Source organism: Empidonax traillii, unplaced genomic scaffold (genome assembly GCF_003031625.1).
Source record: "Empidonax traillii isolate 1590-97213 ecotype Southwest subspecies unplaced genomic scaffold, ASM303162v1 scaffold131:size1687323, whole genome shotgun sequence".
Lineage (NCBI taxonomy): Eukaryota > Metazoa > Chordata > Aves > Passeriformes > Tyrannidae > Empidonax > Empidonax traillii.
The window spans coordinates 323,860-345,730 of record NW_020955324.1 but is presented as its reverse complement, the minus strand read 5'-3'; the positions used below and the strand labels follow the sequence as shown (position 1 = coordinate 345,730).

The 21,871-nt window shown below is 36.2% G+C and overlaps 1 protein-coding gene across 9 annotated transcripts in view; it reads left to right on the top strand.

The window, feature by feature from the left end:
- PCLO (piccolo presynaptic cytomatrix protein) overlaps nucleotides 1-21,871 on the top strand; it is a 339,690-nt gene that overhangs the window by 194,321 nt on the left and 123,498 nt on the right. For 8 of the 9 annotated variants that reach the window (XM_027883652.1, XM_027883655.1, XM_027883654.1 and 5 more), the window contains exons 8-9: nucleotides 5,034-5,182; nucleotides 12,742-12,823. In XM_027883652.1, the coding sequence (XP_027739453.1) occupies nucleotides 5,034-5,182; nucleotides 12,742-12,823 (231 nt within the window). The remainder of the gene's footprint in view (nucleotides 1-5,033; nucleotides 5,183-12,741; nucleotides 12,824-21,871) is intronic. The other variant, XM_027883653.1, reaches the window with a different exon arrangement.

Sequence of the window (21,871 nt, the reverse complement as noted above, 5' to 3'; positions counted from 1 at the left end):
GGATGGTGTTAAGCTACTATAGCATGCTCACTATATTGTTGTTGATTTGCTTTCCTTTTGGTTTGCTTGTGCATTTTCCTTTTCACTTGTTTATGTCTACTTTTCCAATGATACTGTGTAGAACACTCCATGTACAATACAGACCCTCCCATCAGTCTTTATGTGGAACTTTCTCCAGTGACTGTGAATCATTGAACTTTTTTGAATAGTTTTTGTTGGGATTTGGAAATATTCTCCCAAATCTCTAAAAAAAAACTCTAGTAATTTTATTTGCATGAAATTTCATAATAGAATTCAGGAACTGATAATTCCATCTCCTGATGCACCAATTTAGATCTGTGTTTATATAGAAATAGTCTGTTCATTAAGTGCATATTATATGTTAGCACCATGTAGAGCCTAACGTGATAGCAAAATAACATTCCACATATGGTTTTTGAAAGCATCCTGTCATGTGGACTTCTGTGCATCCAGAATTGTGATTATGTAAGATAATTTGCCATTTGGATGGTTCAAGACAATCTCAACCTTCAATAAACTTGCATAAAGTATTTTACTTCTATTGGTGGGTTATGCAGCGTAGCTGCTTTTATGTGCACCCCATACATATGTCTGCCAAATAAGCACAAGGGTTTATCTTACTTAGGTTCATGAAAGGAACATTTCTGATGTATTATAAATGGTGCAATTAAAAATGCTGCTTATGAATAAGTACAGCAGAATGTTAAAGCTGATGTTGAGTACTTAATAACTGCAAATTATGTATCAGTTTTGTTTGAGTCAGTTCAGGCTTAATATATTCTAAATTGTTTAAAATTCATAAAGACAGTTTGAAAGAAAATGAAATTAATATGTTCAAAATTGTATGCGCTCCCTTAACTTTTTATGTGTATTTACTGCACAATAAAAGAGACTTTGCATGCGCTATATTGTCTGTAAATGGCAATGATTGTCTCAAAAGACACATTTGCATGATTATGAAGTAGAATGGTTTGTTTTTCAGGTTTATACTAACCTCCATTCATTATTACATTCTTGGTTTTTAACACGTGCTGAATCTTCCATAAGCATTAGGAAGTTTGATCTATTTGCCTTTCTCATACTACATATTAAGGTCTTTGTTCTGTAAGTTTCTTTTCATATTTCCTAGATATTTACAACCTCCTCATGAGCTCTGTGTTTCAGGAGAGACTCAGGATCATCAGCTTTTTTGATTTTTATCAAAAGTTTAAGACTTTACATTGTCCTTAAATTAGCACCCAGATTCCTATAATTAAATCTGAAAACAATTGAAAGGAGCTCCCCAAGTTGCAACTGTATAATTATCCCTAAATAAGTAGATGCTATCATGTCTCATCTCAACTTGTGACTTTTAAAGATCATTCTAGAGTGACATTGTGAAATATGGAGAACTTTTCCTCCTGAAGACTAAGGAGAACCAAACAGAACAAAAAAATCCCATTTGGCCCTATTCTAATTCATATAAACAGGTCATAGGGAATTATATTTCTGCCCTACAGTGCAAGAAGTTTTGCATATATATATTTTTACAAGATATATGTAACACTTCAGGTAGAACATATTTTCCTTTTAAATTAGTCTCTGATTAGTCCCACCCTCTCAGAAGTACTTTAACTCCATTCACATATTCTGTATTAATCTATGTCACTGATATGTCACTGAACACTAGGGCTTCCCGTTTGTTAGCAATCTTTTTCTAATTTTTCTCAAGGTTTCATCTTCAAAAATAGTTTATTTCTTGGGAAATGAAAACGCTTTATGACATTATTTTCAAATACGCTAACAGCAAGTAACCTGTATTGAAAATAATTCATATGATTTGGATGTAAAACAAAAAGTGTTCCAAAGAAGCAGTTACTGTTCTATAGAAAGTTATGGCCTTCTTTTTTCTGGACTGCACTCTTCTCTCTAGTGCCTTGTTGCCCTGACAGTGGACACGTATTCTGACCTGTTTCATCCAGCCTTTTAACACAGTTTACTTTGCTGCTTCTCTTTTTTTTTTTTTTTTTTTTTTTTTTTTTTTTTTTTTTTTTTTTTTTTTTTTTTTTTTTTTTTTTTTTTTTTTTTTTTTTTTTTTTTTTTTTTTTAACCAACTGCTGCATGGTGGTGTGATTTCATTAAAAGAAATCAGTCTTAAGCACTGACTTAGGAAAACTCTTCTTGTGCTACAGCTTGATTTATCATCTTAGGAGACTTTTAAACATGAATTTAAGTCAAAGTATTAAATTTAAATTGTTTTTCTTCTGTTCAAATTGAGAGATGTGCTTGAATTTCTGTTTATTTTTTGTAAGACTTTGAGACTAAACCTTCTGTTTTTCACTAAGTACATACTGTAACAAATCTTAAAACCATGCTTCAGCACACAAGTAGTACTGACACTGGGATTCCAAACTTCCAACAGGTTAAAAAAACACCTCTAGTATCAAAAGAGCGCAACATCCAGAGCTACCCATTGAAAATAAATTTCATTTTGAGCTTTTGAAATACCTGGTATTTTCTCAGGGTTCCCAATATCATGAATGCTCTGCTCTGAGCCAGCAAATAGGTTTCTATCAACCCCCTAGCTGACAGTTTCCACACGCTACTAAGTATGTTGAAGATACTAATTTTCAAGAATGCTGAAGCTAGTACTCAGTTCTATGAATATAAATAGTCCTTGCTGGTCAGCTTTTATATCAGAAGACATAAAATGTACCTTTTCTTACCTAAAGGATTCTTTTTTTCTGCTATGTGCTAATTTGGTAATTATATGGTAGGGTTTAGGAGTTTAAAATTGAGACATGAAAACATCAACGCAGACAATGCCTTGTAATTTTTCATCTATGGGATTTAGATTGATCATTACTGCTTCTCTAATCATGTTTTCTGGACTCCACAGCCTGGAGTTCAATATCACCTGGCTAAGCTGTTTGGAGTTAACAGCATGGGACCTTACTGACTCCAGCAGGAGTTTTTTACAGGTGGAACCATCTGGCTGCATACTGTTAGTCTTAGAATAAAAGGATGACCCCTCTCAGGCTGTCAGTAATTCATCTTGGCCGTTCTCAGGTTTCCAGCTGTATCAAATCCCAGCTGAGTAAGCCAAAACCAATGGTGTGTGTATGTACATGTGAGTGTGGCGTGTGTGTGTCCATATACACCTACATATCTTTTTAAATTTCATATAAAATACACATATTTACAGCAGTTTGATAAAAACAGGTAGGCAGGTTTGAACTGCAATATGGAATTCTACGTTTTCAAAAGAAGAAATCCAGCAAAAGTCATTTCAACTGGGGCAGGAGGAAAAAAAAAAGTATCATTCTTTCATCTGCTAATGACACAGATTGTGATAGTCAGCACTGGCATCTGGGATCAGTAAAATGCATTAGGTTCTTCATGCAAGCTTCAGTAAGAAGTTCTGTCAGGATGAGTTATGAACCAACCTGCTGTATGCAGGCACTAGTCAATTGGCATGAATGTGTAAAGCATAAAGGATTTGTATATTAGATCATAATGGTTTATTGAGAGCAGTTATTCAATAACTAATCACTAGCCAGACAAGCATCAACCTTTAATAATGTTTAAGGTAATTCCTATATGCTGATCTAAATAATATTTTTAAACCATTTCTTGTTAGGTTAAGTTTGTGCACAGTTGTGAAGGAAGAGACTGCATAATATCTGAAACAGGATTAAGAATTTTCTGAAGGCCTAATATAATACAGGGTGTTGTTTTTACCACATACAAAAATAGTATTTTCCCAAAATCATGCATATATATTATTTCTCTTTTTTGGGGGGAGAAATTTAATAAAATAATAATAATAATTTTGTCCCATTATTTTTTCCCAATTATTTGTTAAACCAGCTAGATTATGTTTACTTTCACAACTAAATAGGAAAGATTATGCACACTACCATTTTTCCTTTTAAATTTTCTTCTGTGTCACGTCAACACACACTCTTGTTACTGTGGCAATAACTGACCTTAATTCAAGATTTGCATTTTCTTGTGGTTTTACTAAAACAAATATGATCTTTCTTTGATTTCCAAATTTATCTTGCTTAATAAAGCATAAAATTCAAACTTACATTACATTCTAATTAACTGCACAATGCTTTGGTTTACACTGATAAGCAACAGAGATATATATATATATTATATAGTGGAAATATTATTAAACACATAGGACATGATTCTGATCCAAATGGAGTGACACCTATGTCAGCTGACCCAATAGTCAGTAACATAAATATATGCATTTTTAGAACTGATTTCAATGAAATAGTGTTATTTGATCCCCAAAAGGGATTTTATACAGATTTAAAACTCTTGCAAATAGAAGAACATTAGACTTGTAGAATTATTACAGGAAGAACATGCTGGCTTACAAGCCATACACAAAGGTTCATACTGCAAAATCAGGGGATGGAATTTAAAATAAGAACCCTTGCAATATTTCTGCTTACAATTACAAAGAGTTACATAGATTGCTTCCTATCTACTTTGATTCGGGTTGATACTGATTTTACAAAGAATTCACAATTTCCCTGTAAGGAGTTCTAAAGTATTTTGAACCAATATTCAGTTCAGAAACGTGGGAATTAGTGGAGTTTGGGTTTTGAGGGTTGGTTATTTTGGGGTTTTTTTGGGGTTTTCTTAGGTTTTTTTAATTTAGTCTACTGCACAGTAACTAATTTGACTAATTTCTTTTTCAACAAACATTTTAGAGATATGTGAAATCGGCAGTGTATTTCTGAGCTGCCTGAAGGAAGATGACTATAGCACTCAGCAGCAGCAGGTTTCTTCTGTATTTAATATCCATAGGTTTGACATAAACAGAATCTTCTCCCTTTGCTGTATCACAGCTAAATAATGCTCAAGTTCAATGTCTCAAGTCTCACCTGTAACTTTGCTTTAGCTGCATGGCCAACTGATAACCACTCTGCATGTTTGCTCTGCACAATGCACATTACTGCCCTTTGCCCAGCCCTGGATCAGAGCATTTGACCTGTCCTTGGTTTTCAAAGCCTACCATCTCCGTCGAGAAGAAACAGATTGGTTTGACAAGCCCAGGGAGTCTCGTTTGGAGAATGGACACATCCTCGACAGAAGGCTGCCAGAGAAGTTGGCCCACTCTCGACCACTAAGTCAACACCAAGACCAAGTAAGCTGTCAAGTATGATGTGCCTTTAGTTTTATAAATGGGTGATAATTTGATCATACTCTCCCATACTGCAGGGACTTCAGGGTTAATCAAATTCCAGTGCATTCAGCTGAAATGCTGTTGAACATGTATTCATCACAAATATTTGACGATGAAATTAGATTAAATTTCCTCTACAATTCAGTATTAATTCTGCAGGCTGTCTTTTGATTTTTGAAATACATCCAAAAGGAATTAATCTCCTAACTGGAAATATCTATACATTAAGTATTCATATTAAAAGAAAAAAAGAAAACTATTAGTGTCCTTTTACCTTATCATTCAAATTCAAATCCCTTCTTTTAGTAGTTGAAGGAAAAGAGTTTTATCCTGTTGACACTTTTTTCCACTTTCAGTTGGTGAATATAATTCCAGCAGTTTGTGATCAATTATTGAATAAATCAGCAAGACTTTATCAGTTTAATAATTGGAATATTCCATTTATTAGAGAAAGAAAAAGTTCATATTCTGCTTTTCAAGCTTACTGACTTTGAAATCTAGTCACCTTAGTGTACCATCCCATTTCATCTTTATATTAACAGACTTTATGTATTTCAAGTATCTAAGATCTTCGGTTGTTTCAGTTACAGTTTTTACTGATTCACTGAGATTATATTCTGATATAATCTTATATATTGATTTAGATTATATTTTTCCATGAGATGCAATTGGTGCATTTCCTCAGGACAAGAGGAAATGGGCTCCAGTTGCAGCAGAGGAGACCTAGATTAGATATTAGGAAAAATTTCTTTGTGGAAAGGGTACTCAAGCATTGGAACAGGCTGCCCAGGAAGATGGTGGAGCCACCATCCCTGGAAGTGTTCAAAAAACACGTGCATATAGCACTTGGGGACATTGTTTAGTGGTGAAGATGGTGGTGGTGGGTTGATGGTTGGATTTGATCATCCTAAAGGTCTCTTTCAACTTCAACGAACCTGTGACTCGAAGAGAAGACATTTCATGGCCCCGTTGTGACACTTGATAGCTTATATTTTGTTAGTTCTTCAGAAGACATACAAACAGGAGTATCCTACTGTCAGGCAGCCTTCAAAACTTTTATGTGGTGAGCATTTTTAATGACATTTGACAGTTGAATATAGGTTTTATGACGCAAGGACGGAGATGTTATGAAGTAAGTTTTGAAATACCTTCCAATACAAGCTGTACCTTATTTTTCCCTCTTTTCCTATCTCTAGTTTAGCATATATTTAGATGTACACAGCCAAGGTTGTACTAAGTCTAACCATTACTTGTTCAGAAAAAGGGTTTTACAAGATATATTTCTTACAGGAATCCATTCAAATAGATCATTCTATAAATCAACTTTATTGCAAGATAAAGGATGTTTTTGAGTCTTCACAGCTCTTAATATCGCTAGCTATAGTTAAAAAACTGTCTCTCTGATCACTTTAATCCTTATGAGAAACATTAATTATTCTAAGCATAAATAATTGTATTTGACCACTGAAGTGTTCTGAGGTAAAACTGAAAATTTTGCTTGAAAATCAAGTTTATCCAAAAGTGTTACTGTTATCCTGAGCCCTGTGATAAAGAGGTGGTCAATATGATGTGAGGTCTTAGTCACAGATATTTGATCTTTGGTTTTTTTCTCTCATATAGATAGCACTACACTAGGACTGGTTGAAAAACTTGGATCAAAATTTTTCAAGAGGAAGGTTAAAGGGCCTGAGAGTTCTTCTTTTCCTGAATGTTTCCAGGAGGAAAATATGCTTTTTTTTTCTCTGCCTGAAGCAGTTTTGATAGCCCCATGGTCATATGGAAATAGAGATACTGCATTAAAATCTTGACAAAGATGTTTTTTTAAGGTTTTGTAAAATCTGAGATGTAAATTTGAGTGTGAGTATGTTCTAAATAATTCTATCTGGTGCTGTGTAAAGCCTCTACAGAAGAGAAGTGATGTGTAAGGACGAGCTTTACAAGAGTTCCTTCTTCATCTGTTTCCATCCCAGTTAGCTACTAGTCAGTGACTCACTGATACGGAAAAGTATCAGTAAGTCTGTTTAAGGGTGAAATGGCAGCACTCACCAACTCTATATCATCTACCTTATCAAAATCCTACTCAGAGCTTGTATATCTGTGAACATTTGTTTGAGAAAACTAAAAAAATAAATATTTTCAGACACATCCAGAAATTAAATATAAAAAGGGGCAGAGGAATTTAAAAAAGTTTCATTAGCTCCACGCTGAATTCTGAAAGTAAAATATTTAGCAATAGAAGCAAGTCAGTATTAACATCTCTATTCTTTTTCATTAGTTTTATATTTTAAAGTTACCAAGAGATAAACGATTTCAGGCTCATGAAAGTGGTGAGGCAAAGTAAACATTCCCTAAAGGCTTTTTTAGCCCTGTGTGTAACGAAACAGTTGCTGAATTCGTTGTGCCTGTCTCCTGTATCCTCAATGCAGTCCTGCACAGGGAACGGTACTCTCCAAGTATTATGTACTCTGGAGCTAGGAATGGCAAATCATTCTCCATCCTAAACCATCTAAACAGATTCACCTTCATCCAGATCTTCCCTTGCTGCAGAAGATTTCCTGAAATCAGTTAGGAGGGCAGTTTCTTAGTTAGCGTAGGAATTAGGCCATTTCAACTCCTTTAGTATCCCTTACTGAGCACAAACCAGCCACAGAAAGAAGAATTATAGCACTAATCTGCTTGTAATGTATCAGTCCATGTTTCCAAATATACTTACTGACTGTAAATTTGCCATTTGTATACTCTTCTTTGTAAAAAAAAGAGAACATTTTACAATATGTGTATTCCTGAAGAGTTTTCTTTCACATATGTGAAATATCCATTTCCTTACTAGATGAAATCAGAACTGCTTGATTACATTCCACTGGGCTTGTACAAATGAAGGTAATAAATAAAGAACAACCCTGTGCTTTTGAAGCAAGAATGCAGTGGAGCAAGAACTCTGAACTTCCAGGTTTCCATGGATTCCTTAAAACCTAGCAGATTAAGCTCACATACTCTATTATAAATATGAAAAATGTGTTTGTTTCTATAGCAACTTCCATGGTGCTATATAGTATTCTTAAATCACATTAAATTGCAGTTCAGTTGAATATCTTGATAGCCATTTCCCAATATATTGATTCTGAACTCCTTCCCCGAGGAGGGTAAATGTGGTTAAACCTAATCAGTACATAATATATTGCAGATTTCCCACTAATCTCTGTTGACCTCAACAGCTTGCTTAGTCACTGCCAGTTGACCAGACCTTCTCTAAATCTCCAGACATCACGGTGTTCTTTTCCTTATTGTTTTCCGTAAAAATTATTTGTGTATCCTGAACTGAACTGTCTGTTACAAACAGTTTGGGAAGCAACAGTAGGAGGAAGTGCCAGGGCAGTAAAACTTCATGACAAAGGCATGGACAATGAAAGTACATTAGCAGGCAATAAGTAGTTTCTAAGTGAGGGGTTTTAAATACTTCCAGTCATCGTAGGCAGGTCTTTTTAAGTTCTAAATGAATATTAAAATCCAAAACTCATCATAATATCAGTTTACTGTTACCAGTTTCCTTTGGCAAACATTTTCTAGTCACAAAAAGAGGACAAGGGCTCTGAACATGAAACCTTTTCAGTGCAATTTTTACAGGCTGTAAAAAGTATGTGGTTCTCATGGGTCTCTACCATTCTCTTGAAATTTAATTCATGCCCTTTTAGGATCACTTGGATATCTAGAAATTATGAAAAAATGGGTCATAAAGTGAGCAGTAGGGTTAAAATGAAGAAATACCACTTGAGACAGAGATACAGAAGACTACCTGAAAACTTTTGTTCCACATATTTTTAAGTCCATCCTGCTTAGTTTTGATTGTTTTCTATCTAGAAAAGAGATTTTATTTTAAATTCTAGTAAACTGTTTTCTGCTAGAGGCTTGAGGTTGGAGGCATTTTGTGATTCAGATTCTGTGGAAATACGATGAGAAACACATATTGGACATTTCCAAATTTAGTGTAATTGTTAAAATATTTATTCTGATGAGTGAATTGTAAGCCACCGCCTCACTGTAATTCAAGATGGAATTTAGCAAGCAGTGCCTCATTTCTTAGTCACCCAGAAATTATGTTCTCACTGCATGCCAGAATAACTTCTAGATCAAAATTCGGAGTGCTGTACTCACCTAATTGCAGAAGCAAATGCAGCTCTTTGCAATTTATTAGTGAGTAGGAACAGTGTATTTGTTAAGTTTTTCTTCAGTACGTCTTTTGCAACTTAACTCCATCATCAGCAGAGAGAACTTTCCACCTTGAGGATCTCTAGAGAACTTGACATTTTGTGCTCTGCACAGAGGGAATGTAGGGATTCAAAGGGGCAGGATTGCCACAGCTGTGGAAATTCTTGGTGCCAGCTTTTACAGGCCTTGTGTACTCATGCACGTACCTGTGGTATTCAGAAATTAGGATAGAGATTAACCCCCCACCTTGAGTGTCCACTGTCCTGTCCCTGGATACCTAACTCAGGTAAAGTTTCCCTTGAAGATGACATTTCCTGGAGGGCTACAGACAAGTGTAGTTGCTGAGATTCACCTTGACAGTCCCTGTCTAACATTGGTGGAAGGGGAGGTGCAGATCATTTAAAACCAAGAATTACCATGCCTTTAATGATCTGATCCAAACACTAGTAATACATTATAGATGTGGCTATGGACTTCACCTGGAATACTAAAATGCACTTCATGCATTTTATTTCTTAAACTTAAATACAGCACTAGAGAAATTTATTCTTCTGGATTGTCCTCTTTACCTTACAAAATTCTCCTATATATGAGGCTTTCATAGAGTTTCTTTGTCAGACAAAACATTGAAAGACAACAAAGGGAAAATGTAGTGCATATTTAAACTGATAATCTGTAGCAGTCTTAGAAAACCTCAGCACATTTATTTGTCATTCATTCCACTGACTAAGAACATAAAATCCATGACCAGAGCTTACATTCCTTGAGGAAGAGAATGACATTGCCAGGGCTAAACTGCAAGTCGAGTGTACTGAGTGCTCCCGAAGAAGTGAGGAAGGATCTTCATGACAGGGACAGATGGCAGAAATCTCTGGATTTTTTAGCAAATAAGTGGGATCAAGTCACCTTTTGCCCTGTGACCTAGATCTGGGCTTGGGGACTTACACGTCCTCTGTTCCTGCAGCTGCTCAGTGGAAGGAAGTTTGTATTGAGGAATCCCTCTGTATCTTCAGTGGGTAAACTGGGAGAAGAGTCATCCAGAAGGGCCTCCTGGCATATATTCTGATGAAGGGAAATAAGTGAAAGTTAGAAAATGTGGACAGCTGGAAACACAGAAGAATTTGTGTGCTACTGATTTTCAAATATTCAATAGATTTCAGATAAATATGGGCATTAGTGGTTAAAGCAAAGGATCAGGAACAGTGTAACTGTTCTTTGCATTATCTATTTACAACAACTACTGGGTTTTTTTCTATTTATTCTGCCACTTTCAGACATGTGCAGGTCTGAAATAAATGCCTAACAACACATTCAAGTCCCACCAATGATAAAAAAAATAATATGCTACCCTGAATGCTAATAAACTTTAATGCTTTTATTCAGACCTATATGAATCACCAAGATTTATTCTTCTCATAAAATACTGGAAGTGAAAGTAATGAGGAAGTAATAGGCTGAAGAAGGAGGCAGTATATATTTTCTGACATATTTGTCAGCAGTCATGTACTATATGGCATTGAATATTCTCGGATTATTATTTATCCAAAAAAAATGTTGCTAAAGAAAGATAAGATAGAAGTATTAGAATAATACGAATTGAAGTTTAAGAGCTGCAGTATTTCTCAGTTAGATTGAATTGCTCCCACCAAAATGGATCTCAACTAAGGATCTATTTAAATGTGTTCATACACTTCTTGTGAACTGCAATATTTGTATTTTTTTTTGTTTAATTCCAAAGAAAATTAGATATATTTGCCAGATTTTTTACAATTTAATGCAAGCTAAACATGACAAATATGTTACTTTTGCAGTTATATTACACTTGATGAGTTTCTGGTAAGGTCATTAAAAACATAACATTCTCCTTATCCACTTATAAGTGTGGAAGCCTCATGTCACTTTGTACGCTTCTGGTAGTGTTCGACTTTGTGCTGGCAAAATTCAGTGATAAATTCAAATGTCTACGTGATCTCATGCTCTGATTTATTCTAGAGTACTTGTCCACTACCAGATCCATGATCTCCTTTATGTCTGACATAAATTAATTACATTCAATACTACTCTCAGTGTTTTATGGGAGGATTTCAGCCTTCTAACTGCAACATCATTCACTGGATGGGAAACTGAATTACAACAATAGATGTATAAACTCTTCTGCTCACTGTGGGGTTGAGCTAAGCGAGTCTCTGGACTTCTCTGTTTCCCCTCCTCATCCTTTATGTGTGCTTATCCATTAACTTCATAAACTCTCCAGAGCAGAAACTAGGTTTGAAGTGCTTAGTTCAGGAGGAGCTTAATCCCTTTAAATGCTACTTAAATATAAATAATAGTCATAAACTCTCGGCAGGAGGCTGCTGGTACACTCAGGCTGCTGCATTGCCATACTGAGTAATATTGTCCCTTAGGCTCCTTCAGTCTGCACCCCCAGGGTCCCATCCTGGAGCAATCACAGTTGTGCTCCCTCCTCTTGGTCTGGATGCAGCACCCAGACTTGGAGCCAGCATGTCAGAGGCAGAGAGGAGATGGGTTCAGCTTTGCTGCCAAGAGACCAAAACTGTAGTCAAAGAGGGTGTGGGAAAGCTGTGAGGTGTGTGTTGCAACCAGCACTCTTTCTGCAGAGGCATGGTCATCCCTGGCAGGTGGGTCAGTCCCTGCAGCATGGCTCTCCCATGCCCAAACCACGGGGCAGGTGGGATCATCCCAAGAGGAAATCTGGCTCTTTAGATTCTATTGTAGGGGTGCATTGCTTTCAGCTTTGTCACCCTCTAAGATCAGCCCAGGTAAATGTTGTGCAACATATAGAATGTTGTTCTACAAGTTTTAGTTTGGGTCTTTCAAAAGGCTTTTGGAATTTAAGTCAAGAGGTACATTGGAATATGTGGTTTTGCTGAAACTAAAGCAGTAACTCATGGCTGGTTACACATTCAACCAACATTTTGTTTAGATCTCTATGAATAGAATTTTATAAAAAATACAGCGATTGTGTTTCATTTCGTTTTTCTCTTAAACATTGCTTGAATAAAGAAAGAATTGATGGTAAAAGAAACTACAGAAGACAGTGACCACCTTCTAGTCATTAGGAAAAATCAGAACTAAAGCCATATTTGAAATTCATTTGGAGTTGTGGAAACAAATATTCATTCTCCTGTAGAAGGATTTTGCAGTCTGAAAAACATGAAACGTGCGGGTGTTTTTGAATTGTGAATTTATGATGTTTTCCTGGATGAAATATGTTTTTTTGCTTGTTCCTGTTTCAACTGTCTGAAATTATTGATACAATTGTTGTTAATTTATCTTTTCATGACATGCCTATTTGTGTTCCTCAGATAAATGGGAAGCCCCTGCAGTACATTTTCCCTCATACAAGGCTCAAACTACTGAGAGACCCAAAGGATCACACAGTTTCAGGTAAAAAAAACAACCCTCTGCCAGACATGAGATTTAATTTGATTAGCATGAATTATACTAAAGATTTGCAGTATTAAAAATATTTCTTGTGTCAATTTAGCAGGAAATTCAGTGGTCATTTTAAATCGTGCTTGTTGGTTATAACAAAGCAATGGAGCATAAGAAAGGTCACAACATTTGTTCAAGATATATAAACTATACAGACGTTCAAAGCAGAGGGAAAATCTGTTGTGTTATCCATATAAGCAGTCTGTTTTGCTCTTGCTTTTTATATAACTCTATATTCTCTGCGTGAGTTTTTATAAAATAGGCCTGTGTAGGTGTTCCACATGTACCGAATTGAGAATTTTATTCTTTCTGTTCTGGAACTGTACCCCTCTACACAGGGGGTTAGCAGAACAATTGGATCCCATTTTTCTGTGTGTCTTCACATGGTTGCATTTATCACAGGACTTCAGGTTTATTCTTTTTTTCACTGACACTGACACAAATGTTCATGGAAGTAAGAGTCTGCTTGCAAAGAGATGAAAGTGGCAAAGGTTGATATTCATTCACCTCCCAGGTTGAGAGAAGGAACACAGTGTGTTGTTTTTATGTATGTAACTGTAAAAGGCTGCCTGTTACAAGACCTAGCACAGGTAAGGTCTGTCTGTCTGAGCTTTTTGGAATTGCTCTCTTTCTCACATCTAATACTGATAAGGAACTCAAAGTTTTTTTAATACGTTGTGCATCTTCTTTCAGAGCTGGATGCTTTAAGGGGTTTTGTTGTGAAACCATTAGACTTTCTTTTAACTCGCTTAAAAAATTCTAATAGTGTGTGTCAAACTGTGTTTCTGCACAGAAGTAATTACCGATTGCCAGCTCTGGTGTTCCCTCGAGCATTAAGTAGAAAGTGGCATGAACTTACTTGAATTGCTAAATAGTGTTTTCACAGGATTTCTGGCAGCAAAATCTTGATAGTTTCCATCCTCAGTATCCACCTCATATTTAGGGTGTTAAATGAATGTTCTGTATGTATTATGAGGTATTTTCTTGTTAGTCAGTGTAACACCCACTGATGATTTCAGGATCCAGAAAGACCCCTCCACCCACACAGCACAGTCTGAAAGGAGCCCTTGGCTCTGCTGTGTGTCAGCCTGTGCTGCTCCAGGCTCTCACAGACCACAGGAACTCCTCGGCATCCTCATGGGGATCTTTGCCCTGCAGGGTGATGAGTAATGCTGTGATACAAACTGCTCTCTTACTCAAAAGCAAGTGGAATTACAACCACACAACTATAAAGCTCGTGATTTAGTGATGCTGAAGCCTGCTCTCCTATGCAAAGTTACTTACCCTCATGCAGTTTGAAATGCCTATTCCAAATTCTCGACTATTTCTCTTGCTGTCAACCACAGCAACATACTGTGCATCAGGGTAAATGCCTTGTGAGCAGCGATGGGCAAAACCAAGGTGAAGATATTGGCTTCCCATTTACCAGTGCCCTGCTGCCATGAGGTCACACAGGATCAAAAATTTACTCAGGATCCTGCTAAGGTTACATAGCCCACACTGGGATTGCTCACTGCTATAGCTGTGCAATATTGTACTTAAGTTCTCATTGGAGTAAGCAAGTTGAGCTCTGTGTCTACAAGCTGCAGTCATACTTTTGTGTTTTAGTCCAGATACATGCTTGGAGACCTGCACAGACATATTTCTGTATGACACACATATAATTTAAAAAGGCTTAAATGCAAATTGTATAGAAAAGAGGCAAAGGTGGAATAGGGTACCAATGGGGAGGACCTGAAACAGAAGACCTAGTTGTAGTTTTCACTCCTTATACATCTTTGAAGTACCATAACTCCTTGACTATGAACCTCCCTTCTTCCCCCTCTCTCAAGTGTCTGAAGGATTTAAGTACACAGAAAGTCTCTTCAAATATGCAATGCATAGCCTTCAGCTTTCCAAATGACTTCTCCCAAAGATACACACATGGTTTTTAAAAAAAATTAATTTTAATTAAACATTATCTGCAAACTATTAGCAAGTCTCTTTGTTTTTTAACCAGACAATGACTGTTAACCAGAGGAAGACATAAAATTTTCTTATGCAGCAAAAGTTACTTAAAATACTGGTAAATTAAACAACATATACTTTTATATCACCACAGGTATGTCAATACAAGAATTTTGGATATTCATCTAGATGCCATGTTTGTTTGCTATGCTGGCTGGTTTCTTTCTATTTATTTGTTTCTTTTTATTTTTTTCCTTTTGTCTCTTTCTGCTCTCCTTTCTCCCTCCCCTTCTCTTCCTTATTGAAAGTACCAAAATGTTGAGTTGTTTTGTGTGCTAAACTTGTTGCATAAAAATAGAAAGAGCGTATATTAAAAAACAAAACAACCCTCAGTAAAGTTCACATGGGGAGTCAGATCTCTCCAAGAGAACAGCCAGTTGTCCTGGTGGCAGTGGGAGTCTCTGTTGCAACCATCCTTTCAACAGCATCTTCAGCTGAATTGTTGTGTTGCTGGATTCTTACAAGCCAGATGACCTGTGGTCCTGGGTGACCACAACAGCATATGCATCATCCACTGTCTCTGATTACCTCACAGTATGTACAAAACATAACAGTCTTAGCTATGCACAAAAGCCTGTCCTATGTGATCCTTTCTGCACAGGCAAGAACATTTTCTACAGATGTTTTAAATTATCTACTTGCAGTTTGGTCAGTTCAGCAGCAGGAGCTGCCTTGGAGATACCTGAGACACAGGTTGTCCACTAAGGGAATTAATCAACACATCTTCAGTATACAATTAGTGTCTCTTAACTGGAGTGTGCATAGCAGAAGCTACACAGCAAAATGTCCCAAACTATCCACAATTCCCACTTGGAGAATTCCTGTAACTGTTGACCAGCTGCTTTGCTGGGAAACTGGCCAGTGCTTCAGCCATCTCACTGGAATTCCTGGGCCAACTGGGGCATTAATAATTCAGTGTGCTGGGTCAGCCCAGATAACGAGCTGTATCACAGCTGTAACTGTAGGACAAGCTGGAATTTCGTCCTGATATCACCAGTGTGCTTTGAATTCCACAGGTCTCATCACAATCTTACCATAATAGAAGTTACTACCAGTTACTATCCAGAAACTGTCACTTTATATGTATCAGTAGTAAGAGTAGTCCAAATATTTTAAAATTAAGGCTGTATCACTACATATTATGTGCACACGCGTTGGGTTTATTTGTAGTCTTGATTAATAAAAACCGGCTCTGAGATACAGATGCCTTTGTTGTCTCTTACATAATCTGGCATAATTTTGCACACAAAAACATATACTGCAAATTTTGGCATGTGAATGAGGTGTTTAAGGAATGAGGAACTGAGCCAAAAATCTAATGGTAAGAGAATAGTAACTCTGAGTGAAAAATAAATGTATGCTTGCTCAAGGGCCTCTCTCTTCAAAGTTCTTCTTCCTTTATCATATGCTATCATCTAGGACTTACAATTCCTCAAGGTATGCAATGTCCCCTCCTCAGGCCATGCTGATAAGTGTGAAGGAATTGCCAGGGATTTTCTCTGCAAAGTTTGACTAATAATTTGCAATTAAAAAAAAAAAAAGAGTTGGCATCGTGGTTATGCTGAGTTGCCAAAGCAATGACAGCAGTGATCAGTGAATGATAATATAGCAGTGTTTTATGCTCCAGAAACTCACTGTTTGTTTTCACTGAGAGTCCCTTGTTCCTGTTGGATCCTTTAGCAAAGCAGCAGAAGCGCTGTTTTATACTGCCAGAATTTTCCTTTCTGTTTTTTAACATGCCATCCACCATTATATTTGAAAAAGTGAATTAAGGACATGGCTACTGAAGGTAATGAAAGCACTGATAATACCTGTGGAAATGTTGCAAAGATAAACTTGGTTATTCCTGATCAGAAAGCTGTTTAGGCACACTTTGGGTGAAAATCCAACAAGGCAGACACATCTCAATACGTCTGTAGGTACAATGAGTGCACTCAGTCAAAGGTAATTTTTGCTGCTTTACCTCACCCTGTCTGAGTCACAAGCAATTCTTCCCTTTTGAAAGTAGGGATATTCTGTATTTCCAGGGAGAAAAACGTACCTTTGAGCAGCCAGACTGTCTGTGTGGTGGAGCATCCTCTTCAATTCTGATACCAAAAAAAAAAAACACAAACAGGCAGAGAAATGATTCAGAAAAATCTGTGAACTTTATAGTGGAGTAAAGAGTCCTTAATTTCCACTTCAGCGGTGATGTCAGTGAAACTGCTAAGAGGATGACGGGGTAGCTCTAATGCTGTACACACATCAGACATGCCTCGTTGTCTCCATAAGGATTACTAATTCCTGCAAACAACACTACACTTCTTCAGCATGCCAGCTCATGGGGTGCTTATCCTGAGAGAAAGAGAATTCAGAGGGTTTTCCTATATCAAGACCTCACTGCTGGAGATAGTCTCTAAATGAACAATCCCTATATATTTAGGGTTCTTTCACCTGCCAGTTAGGCAAAGTCAGTTCTTACAGCAAAATACTCCAGTGCAATGAATGTATGATTACTAATCAATTAAAACCACATAAATATAGTCACAGTCTGTGTTGAATGTGATATAGTAGTCAGAAAGTGAGAACTCTACCTACCTCTTGTCCTCACACTCTTAAAAGGATTACTTATCCTATTACTTTCATTTAATGTTGTGAAGAACTGAGATAACACTTTGCACAAAAAAGCAATACCCTCCTCTAAAATTCCCTTGCTATGGGGAAGGATTTAAGACCTAATTAATGGCCATCATTCCCTCAAACACTCACTCCTTGTTACAGACATGACACAGAAAGTAAAACTCGTAAACAGAAAGGGACTGTTACAGCCAGGCAACTGCAGAGATTTTCCTGGAAAGTTATACAGTTGGAAATGAGGACAGGACTGGAAATAAAAGGAAGAAGAGATGTCTCCTGATGTCTTAATAGCAATTTTAGAAAGAACTCAGTATCATTAAACTTTTCCAAATTTTTCTAAAAAAAAAAAAAAAGGAAACCACAACTTTTTTTGTTTATTAGAAATATTTAGTAGAGATACAAACCATATATTCCATGTTTCTTTAGGTCACCAATGCAAAGAAAATGTTCCTTGTGGATTGGTAAGGTTCTCTCAGGTTCTGATTGTCTCGTAACATCATTGCACCAGCTAATTGAGGTGCAGTGTTTGTCAGGTGAAGCCTGTTTTTCCTTCTCCATGTTTCTGTTTTGGTTTTTTTTGGTTTTTTTCACTTTAGCATTGTTTACAGGTAATATACACTCAATGCCTGCATGTTTGTTTGCTAGTTTAGTTCAGTAAAAAGAGATGGGGGGAGGGAGGCTGTCAGCAAGATTTTCTGTGTATAATCCAAAGTTAGCCAGAAAGTGTTCTCATTCCTGAAGAAATCTGTTCATCAAGAAAGGGAGCAAAACTGACATTAGGCAGTCAAGGTTGATGAAGCCAAAGCTGTCTGAGGATAGACACCCCCAAATTACGTGAAATTACTCCCAACACACAAAATAAGAAATCAGCCCCCACTTGGTCACTTCAACACACTTTTTTCTAAGATATACAATTTAAGGAGGCAAATGCGTAAGATGTATCAAAGGACTAATCTGCATGTTAGATTAGAAATTGTATTTTGCAAAAAATGTTTTCATTTTTCCACTTGATGTCTTGGACAGTGGTAGTCATCAACTTCAGAATATAATAAATACAATATATATTTTATACATTAAAAGACTAAAGATTTCCCTCGTTTGACAGCTTCTTCTAGTGGGTAGAAAAAATTATCATACCATTCTCTTGAAACAGATTTGAGGGCAGAAGTGTTTAAAGGAACAAGCTATGCAGGTAAATAGATTACCTTTATCCTTGAAATAGAGAACCTGCATTTGAAAGAGTTAATGTCAACAAACAGCAAGCAGACTAGTAAATCATTATGCACTTAATTCATATGCTGGGTTTTCAATTTTTTACTAATCAAGGTATAATAAGAAATAATCTTTTTTTGTGTGAGACATCAAATGATCATATCACAAGTAATATATGACATAAGAAATGTTATGACATTTACGCCTACTCTTCAAAAAAACCCAAAACCAACTAAAAATCATTTTTTCAACTCCCCATATTTTAAATGTGGAAAAATTATTTGTCTATGATGCTTCTTTCTTACATTTTTTAGTACCTTAAGCTGGGTACAACAGCAGTAAAGAACTAAGTAGTCACTAAGTTGGGATATGCCAGCAGTGCATAGTGCATGTTAATCCTTTTTCTCTGATGACTGGATTTCCTTATACTCTAGGGGAAATATCAATAAAATCTATTCTACTTTCCCTCTCATTGAGAAGAACATTAATAAAAAGCTTTGAGCTAAAGGAAACTACTGTAGCATTAAAAATATCACAGAGATAGATTTTTTTTAGCGAAGCCTTGAACCATTGGCTGACATATTGGCTGAACAGATCAAAGTTTGTCTTTTGTTGTAGATTCATCCTCATTCCTTAAAGTTTTGTGATACTGGACTGACATTGCAATATTGCAGTAAGCTGAGGGAGACTCTACACTTCAGGCATTTTTGTACATTACCTTTTAGCCTAGAATAGTGATGTAAAGATTTGGATATCTGGGCAACTGGATGAGTCAAAAACTGGTTAGATGGTTGGGTTTTGAGGGCTGTGGTTTCCTCTTGACCCTTTCTTCCAGCTTCATAAAAATAATTTATAATAGATACAACCTTTGTGGTCCCGAAATATCGGCACCATGATTACTGGATAAGTTACAAAAAATAGAGAGGAATGTGTTTATTCTTAGCATGATTGTAAGTTGGACGAGTCTGCTCAGCACCTGGACAAGATTTTTAGCAGGTGTAATTGTTTTTCACTGTTTACTGCTGGTAGCAAAATTTTCCCAAATTTATTAAATGTAAGCACAGTCTTATTAGGTCAGACATAAGGTTTGTTTAACCCTTCATTGTGGCTCAAACAGAAGGTTTGAGAATATTAGAATATAAGACTGGGGTAAATACAGTACAATATTCTCACAGCTTCCAGTCTGTGATTCAGCCACTTTGTGAAGCAGTGATTGGTTTTTTTGCATTTAATGCAGAACTATGCTTTTCCTAAAGTAATATATAATATTTTATATGTATATTTATATAAGATATAAAAGGAATAATTATGTTAATTATGTTGCTGTTTCTTAAATACCAAGGCTGATACAGATGAGTTCAAATCTAACATTTTAAACAAGGAAGTTCAGCTGTCAGTCAGTGGCATCCATTGAGCCATTGGTGTCTATCAGTAAGAACAGATGAAATGCAGTGCCTACAAGGATTTTTATAGTTTTAAAGATACAGTCTGTCATAGATGACACTGTAGATTCCGATGTGACAGATCATCCAAAAAGGAGAGACCTTTGTCTTGTTTTCAAGGAGATGTGATAAATATTCCAAGATGTTAATTCATAAAACACTTTATGATCCTTCAGGATGATAACCAGTGTGCAAATCAGAATGAAGCAGATTTGAAACTGATATAAATCATCACTATGCTATTAAAACAACTGCAATATATCTGAATTTCATTGGCTCATGATTTTACTTCATGTCTATTTTATGCCTTAATTGCCAATGACCAAGAAGTGCAATAGCTGAGTAGGCTTAATCATGTTTCTAGGAAACAATTTCATTTAAGCTAATTTTGTTAGAAGCACCAAAACAATTCTCCTGAGCACAATATTCAAAATGTTGTTCCTATCTAGACAACCAAGCTCCAATATGGATCATCATGTTATATATTGAAATGCATAGAAATAATGATGAAAATAAAAACATAGCCTGGGTTTTATTATACACATTACTTTTCCTGCTGCTTTCCACATACCTGAGCTAACTTGGTTTTGTTTGCTTTTTCATGTTTCCTTTCTGTCTGTTCTCCAGACTTTAGAGATTGCTTTGTCATAGCTATGATAACTAAATAAATAGCTTGCATTTCTTCATGGTACTTTTAACTCTGAACTCTCCAAGAGAAGACATGGCTGTTTTTCTGTAGTTGACACATCTGTTCCATACAGACAATGGAACATGGTGTAAAATTGTTCTGGCAGATAAGGGCTTAACAGCACCCTGCCTCATGTCTTGTCTAGATAAGGCTAGAGGAGGACTGTGGAGATAGTGTCTAGTAAATGAACACAGGAGGAAGATATATTCTGTCACCATTCACAGCCAAATAGTGTTGGAAGGCTTCAAATTGTTTGATATGATTGATATGTACATTAGGACATTGCAAAATCTTTCATGCCTCATGTCTCATTTTCATTCCTTATTCTCATGCATTTTTCTGACTGCTACCATTGCCCAAAAAAAAAGTCACTCTTGTCCTTCCTTTCTATAACTCATCTTTTTTTTTTTTTTTCCTTAGGAAGTGATAAAACTCATATTTGGTCTTGTGTTTCTTTCCTCTCTTGGTGGTATGTCTGTGCATTGGCTCCTGGATCTGAAACATAACACCTAATCTTTATTTTTAGATTTAAGAATATCTTCCATTTCAAACTACTCAGAGACATGTTGTAGACCTGCAATTTGCAGTTTAAGCCCATTTCAATTTTTTATGTTTTACTTCTATATATAGTTTCAACTTCAAAGCACACAATATCCAAAGGTGGTAAAATGACCATGGATTTACAGAAATAGTGACTTTCAGCTACCACCTTGAAGGTTATACTTTTACGCTCTAAGAAATCCAAATCAGTAGCTTTTTTTAACATCTTTCTTAAAAGTTCAGTCACCTCAAAAGTCTATTAAAAATTCATATAGCTCTGTTTCTAACTGTGACAAAAGTCAAACTGCTGCTGACTCTCATGCTTACAGTTTCCTATCCCAGTTCACACAAACTCATGTGTGATTACTGGAAATCTGTTGTACATTCTAATTGCTTCTTTACTTTCTTTGCTCATCTAATTAGACAGACAAATGGTTTCATACTTTGAAAAATTAGCCCAGAGGAAATATTTGCTTGAGTTAGCACAGGAACAAT